Here is a 6,591-nt window from a genome sequence, read left to right on the forward strand (position 1 = left end):
ACACTTAGCAACTCTCTTAAATTTTTCTTTACTTATATACTGTATTATTTTTGGAAGATAAACCTAATCCTTAAAATAGTTAAAATCACTTATTTATTATTATTATTATTATTATTATTATGTATATTTATTTGGTGAAAATAGAGCAAGGGAGATTAGTCGTTCCAGTCACATGACAAATTCCAATGTTGCGTTTCAACTTTAATCAAGAAAAGTATCATTAAAACTGACCTCAAAAGAGAGAATCGAATTCAAAACCTCCGAGTTAGAAAATTGACTTATAAGAAGCTTATGTAAACCATATCACTAAAAAAACATCCAAAGACAAAGATTCGATTAGCATCATCGGTGTAGAGTTGTCACCAAACATGCTATGTATTGTGCCTATGTATGACTTATGAAAGTTGTCACACACATTAAATGCTGAAACCAAAGACTTTGGATCAAATTCATACTAATTTTGAAATAATTTAAATTTCGTGCTTTGAGTAAATTGACAAGGTATCTTGGAAGCCATATATATATTCTGGCAATCAGTCCCTCACATTATTGAGAGAAATGCTTTATATATTCGTGTGTGTGTGTGTGAGAGAGAGAGAGAGAGAGAGATAGTTCAATGCATTTAGACAACTTTATAATTTTACTTCCAAAATTACAAATTTTTTTCCTTGTGCACACAACTAGTTACAACAAGTACAAGGCCTTTAAGCCAAGTAAAAAACATTATGCCCCACCATCTTCTTGTATTTCAATATACATATTCATTGAACAAGAAGATACATATATTTATATATCCTATCCACCCTTTTCACATAAATCTCTTAGTTGGGTAGTGAAACTTTCATTTCTTGAAGTCTTCTTTGCACCCTAAACTGTCTTTTTAAAGACATTCTTTTCCACTCTACCAACTTTTGCAAAAAGTCCATAACCTGCATTTACATTAATTATAAAATTAAATAAGTTATTTATTTTTGAAGATATATATATATATATATATATATAAACTATTAATTTAGTAGGGTTTATACCTCGGATGGCTCCTGTAGAGAATAAGACGCATTCGTGTCCTTGGGAATTTTCGAAACAAGAATACCAAAACCTTGTCCTCTGTCTCTCAAGACCTAATTCAAGTGAAATTAGTCATGATTAATAAATAAAAATAAAAATATGTATTTGTTATAAGAATAAAAATTTAATTTAATCGAATCGGGAACTTGGAATACCTTGAATGCATCTTCATCTGTTCGATCATCTCCAATATAAACAGGAAAGACATTGGTACAATTGGCATACCCTAAAGAATGTGATTCATCGCAAAAATTAGTGATTAATTAAAAAAAATATTTAAAAAAAATTGTAATTCCTATTATTATTATTTTTTCCGGTAATTACCAAAACTTACCGAGAGACTCTAACAAAAATTCTAGAGCTTTGCCTTTGTCCCATTTAATGGTAGGACGTATCTCTAATACCTGCAAAATTAAATAAATAAATAACAATGGAAGTGTTACAATGTTTTCAACCCAATAAATAAATAAATATATAAATAACAAAATAATTATTATTATTATTGTTGAGTGCCACATCACACACCTTCCTTCCTTGATTCAATTGGAGCTTTGGATACTCCTTCATCACTGATCTCACTACTTGTGCCAGTTCAATCCATTTCTGTAATGTTCATGCAGCTAGTTAGATCTTTCTATATATATATAGACCCACACACACACACATATATAAAGAAAACAGTTTAAAAATGACCCACGTATCATGCATGGAATAAAATAATTGTAATAGTTATTATTACTAATAATTATATAGATAATGAATGAGACACAGTGAATCGTACCTTCTCATCAACACAGCGAAAATGTACTGAGATACAGAACTTGTTGTTCTCCACCTTAGCACCAGGAGTCGATTTTGTTTTCTCCACCAATGTTTTGTAAACCTGAAAATTAAGGAAAAAAAAATAATAATAATTACTGTTATTTACCGAAAAATTAAATTAAATTAAATTTGGTATAATTCATTTTTGAGAGATTACAGACCTCATCGATCATTGGAAGGAATTCACTGGCTGGTTGGCAGAGAACAGCTTGACTACCCTGTATGTTGCAAACATGAGATTGTTAATTACACATACAAACATATATATATATATAAATATGTATATATAATTTCAATTATTTGGAATGAGAATTCAAAAGTGAAAAATAAATAAATAAATAAATAAAATTGAGACAGGTCCAAAAACAGCTCTAACTCACTGACCTCCTTGTATTTGGAACCTTTTGATGGTCCTTTAATGTCCATGCCATGACTTCCAGCATAGTACAACTCTGCTAATTGTACAAAGTTATAAACCTACACATTAAATAACAAAACAACAACACTTTGAATTAGCTAAAAATATATATATATATATATTGAAAAAATATATATATACAAATCATGAATTAAAAATATATAACATGAAAAGGGCCAAAAATAGAAAAAAAAATGTACCTTATCTCTGCACCTCCCACTCACTATTGCTGTGGGAAAGTGTCTAGCAAGCTTTCTCACTGTATCTCTCATCTGACATATACAAACAAAAACTTTTAACAGAGTGTTTTATTGAAATTAATATGGATTATTTTTTATTATTATTTTTTATTATTTTTGAAATTGCTAGAGAAATTGTGTAGTAAATGGCAAGAACACAAGAATTGACCTGATCGGACATGTAAGCACGATCAGGATCCTCGACAATCGGCGAAAGCGTGCCGTCGTAGTCGAGAAACATAACAATTTGCTTTCCCTTCGAAGCGTTTGTTATCTGCTCAAACATGTCCAGAGCTGATGGGTGTTGAACCTGTTCATTATTTCAGACAATAATTAGATTATATATAAATATAGTATCATTATAATTTGTAGGTCACAAAAATAAAATTAAAAAATTAAAATAAAAGAAACAAAGAATAAGTCTACGTATATATTTATTTACACATACAAGTATATGAATGTATATACCTTTTTTTGTACACATACCTACACCAATACAAGTATATAATATATATGTTTTGTATCTATGTAAAGGTACATCACTTTCTGTATGTGCATACATACATACATATAAACATATGTGTGTATCTATATGTGTGTATAGATATATGTATATATATATATAGAGAGAGAGAGAGAGAGGATTAATAACATACCATCCAAGAGCTTTGGTGATCGGAGAGAGGAGGTGATTTGATATGAGTGGGAGAGGAAGCTCTCATGGAGTCAACCCAGGAGTTGATTCTCGCTGCTCCATTGATTTCAAGGTTGTGGTGGAGCTTCTTCCGGGGAATGGTGATGTAACCGCCGGGCACCGCCGGAGGCCTCTGCGCCGCCGTCATGAACAGCGAAGAGTTGGACACTGCCACGGTTATCGCCATACCGGATTTCGTGTCGGAAACAACCACATTCTGCTTCGTCATTTTTACCGATCAAAATCAGCACTACAAAACCACCCAAAAATCACATTATTAACAACACAAAACACAAAATGGAAACAAACCTATTTGAGAAGACAAAAACACTAATCATTACCTAAATTTATGAGAATTTTAGAGTGAGTTTTGTGGGTTAAAAATGGTTATGGAAGTGAAGTAGAAACTAAAAACAGAGTGCTCTGTTCTTGAGACTTTGTAAACAGAACAGAGAAGAGATTGAATTCGATAGAATCACAAAAGAAGGAGAAAATGGAAGGTGAAATGCGAAAACTGAAATGGGTCGCAGAGATTTGTGGAAGGAAAGGGCTTAGAGAGAGAGAGAGAGAGAGATTTTGAGTGTGAGAGAGATTGAGGCCCATGTTGTTGCTTTATAGTTGCAACCAGACACTAACGGACGAAACGATGCTGGTCTTGATGGGACACACTCTGTGACCCCACACCCTTTCACCACCCGATATCCTGAGGGGTTCCACTTCCACGTGGCCCCCACCCACACGCTATCATCGACTTCTTCTTCCTCCGCCGTCTTCACCATAACTTTTTTTTTTTTGTTATACATACGAAAATGATACTTTGACTGATTTTTCATATTTAAATGAGTTTAAGAATTTTTATACCAAATTCTCTTTTTGCTATACACTTTTTTTATTTAATTAAAAATAATTCTTTAATTGATTTCTAGACTTATATATTAAGTTTTAAGAGTTTTTATTTCTTAGATGTAGTAAACGAAGTTTCTATGAAATTTTTATTGTTTTCGGAATCTTCTTTGCTATACACTTTTTTTATATTTAATCAAAAATGAGTCTTTAACCAATGTGACTATTAGGTTTAAGAATTTTTATTCCTTTGATGTAATGATGTAATGAACGGGATTCATGTTTTATAATTGTGAGTTACAGTTTTTCAAAATAGACGTTCTTTTGAAGACAGAGAGAGAATTATCTATTATATAAGATGAATGAAATTTTTCAACAAATAAATTAGAGTAATGGGTCTAAATATTATCACTCTTACCTTATATACAAAAAAATTGAGCTTAAAACACCATTTAATCTATAATGCAACAACAATAAAAATATTATCAATTCAATAGTAACATGTTGCGGGGGTATTTCAATTTCGAGATATTGTATTTCATTCAAGATTTAAAGCGAGCCAAGAGAAAATAAGTTGCTCAAATTCATTAAAGAAATTTTAGGCATAGAACTTTAGCTTAACTTACTTTTCAAGAGTATGTGATATGATATCATTAGTGTTATTAATTAAATAAATGTCACAAGGTAATCAGTGGTATCATGTTATCGGTTTTTAAGACATATTTTTCTATTATTACAAGTACAAACCCACAGGATTTGGTGTTCATTTCTAAAAATGGATCTGAAACTGCATCAAAAATCCGAAACCCACTCTTGGGAAGCAAGTTAAGGCCATTAAAGGTTGTGACTCTGTTAAAATAGAAACTTTTAGAGCCCCTTGTAAGGTTCAGTTAAACAACGAGCTCTAACCTACCCTGTTGTGCAAAACCACTTGGCTCTATTTTAATGTGTATATATATTATTCATACAATCATATATACTAATATAGTAGCTAGGTTGCACAAGTTTTACATGCAACATTTACTTTACAGAAAGGAAGATTACAAAGATTGTTTCCATGTATGTCTACCCAAATGCTAAAATGATGAAAGGACGACTCTGCCCTTTTGTAATTTGCATTTAGTGCTCTCAACTTGCTATAGAAAAAACACACCATAAAGTCTTTGGGAAAATGTACTGAATATCTAAGACAGTGAAGGAGATATTTGGTATTTCGTTGACAACCAGAGCATGGTCGCCTGAAATTGTGACTTTCCTCAACTAGTGTTGAAGGAAATTGTGGGTCTATGTAATTTTTCTTTTGAAAAGGCAGAATTTTCACTCTCAAGTTTCTATTTTATTCCTTTGAAAGGCAGAATTTTCAGTCTCAAGTTTTTATTTCTAAGGACAGTATTGTTCTAGTTTGCTCTTGTTTTTTTCGAAATTAAATTCAAAAAATATATATAGAAAATTAAAAAATGGTTTTCAATGTATAGAACTACTGTTTCTTTAAATTGGGTTGTGTTTACAACCGAATACCTAGTGACGATACTTTCTCACTTTGTAAAGTAGAAAATAAGGATTCAAGTCCAGGATGGTGTGAAGTGTATTTCTTTTCAAAATAAAAATAAAATAAAATAAGATTGTCTTAGAATTTGCTTTCATATATTAATTTTTATGAAACTTTCAATCAAACAAAATCTCAATTTATTTTCTACCATATGTGTAGTAATATTTTTCTACCTTTTGAAGTGGAAGGTTAAGTGTTAAATTTCCCATGCTATGTTCTCTATTGGGACAAATAAATAAATAATTAATTAAAGAAAAGAAAGTAATGCAAAACATAAATTAATTGTAAAAAAAAAAATCATTATCACCATTTTATATCATTCTTAATGTATATCGTATGTTTTTGTTATTATGAATAAAATTATATAATATTTAGGGAAAAATAAATTCTAAAATAAGCCACCAACATTAGCAAAAGCGGTATCCCTTCATGTTAGGATATTAACTCCCTTCTTTCATCACATACAATGGAAGTATCATCATTACATCAATCAGACAAGCATATATAAATATAATAATCATACACATCAACGCACAACACAATATTTACATTGTTCAACCAACTCTTGGACTACATCTGATGTAGAAATTATAAATGTTTATTTTACTCGCAAGCGCATGAATCTATTGTAGTATAGAAAATGCAAGTGCGAGGTCAAACCCAATGCTTTGTAGAAGAACTAATGCGAATCCAAACTAATTTAAATCTAACCTAGTTAACCAATTTGATTGAAGAGAGTATGTTTGTTATACTTAAAACATACAAACATAAAATGAAATTTTAATAAGTAAGAAAAATATCTAAGGTATTGGATTCCAGTACCATTAAATTCACAATCTCTAAATTATTCATTCATTAATTTCCAATTTTAGAGTAGCAATGAAGAAATCAATCTATTGCTCTCTCAAGATTTAGCAATAAAATCCAAATAAAATATTTTATCAAAGGTAAATTATTC

The 6,591-nt window shown here is 30.6% G+C and overlaps 1 protein-coding gene across 1 annotated transcript; it reads right to left on the reverse strand.

Moving 5' to 3' along the window:
• Positions 1–613: 613 nt before the first annotated feature.
• LOC132267217 (probable trehalose-phosphate phosphatase J) lies at positions 614–3,813 on the reverse strand. Its single transcript, XM_059768312.1, has 12 exons — positions 3,583–3,813; positions 3,204–3,491; positions 2,717–2,857; positions 2,509–2,580; positions 2,275–2,367; positions 2,052–2,108; positions 1,850–1,951; positions 1,594–1,671; positions 1,403–1,472; positions 1,224–1,294; positions 1,029–1,121; positions 614–929 (listed from the first exon to the last, which is right to left on the reverse strand). Exons 2-12 carry the CDS (start codon positions 3,468–3,470, stop codon positions 822–824), a joined length of 1,152 nt encoding a protein of 383 aa, XP_059624295.1. The 5' UTR covers positions 3,471–3,491; positions 3,583–3,813; the 3' UTR covers positions 614–821.
• Between the last annotated feature and the right edge of the window lie 2,778 nt (positions 3,814–6,591).

Source organism: Cornus florida, unplaced genomic scaffold (genome assembly GCF_030987335.1).
Source record: "Cornus florida cultivar Cherokee Brave unplaced genomic scaffold, ASM3098733v1 CherokeeBrave_3.0.0_Hap2_Chr07, whole genome shotgun sequence".
Lineage (NCBI taxonomy): Eukaryota > Viridiplantae > Streptophyta > Magnoliopsida > Cornales > Cornaceae > Cornus > Cornus florida.

Coding starts and splice junctions, on each gene's coding strand:
- LOC132267217 (XM_059768312.1), bottom strand. CDS start 3,470: ATGACGAAGCAGAATGTGGTTGTTTCCGACACGAAATCCGGTATGGCG. Junction 1,952..2,051: donor TCCTTCCAATGATCGATGAG/GTCTGTAATCTC, acceptor CTTAATTTTCAG/GTTTACAAAACATTGGTGGA. Junction 930..1,028: donor CTCTACAGGAGCCATCCGAG/GTATAAACCCTA, acceptor ATGTAAATGCAG/GTTATGGACTTTTTGCAAAA.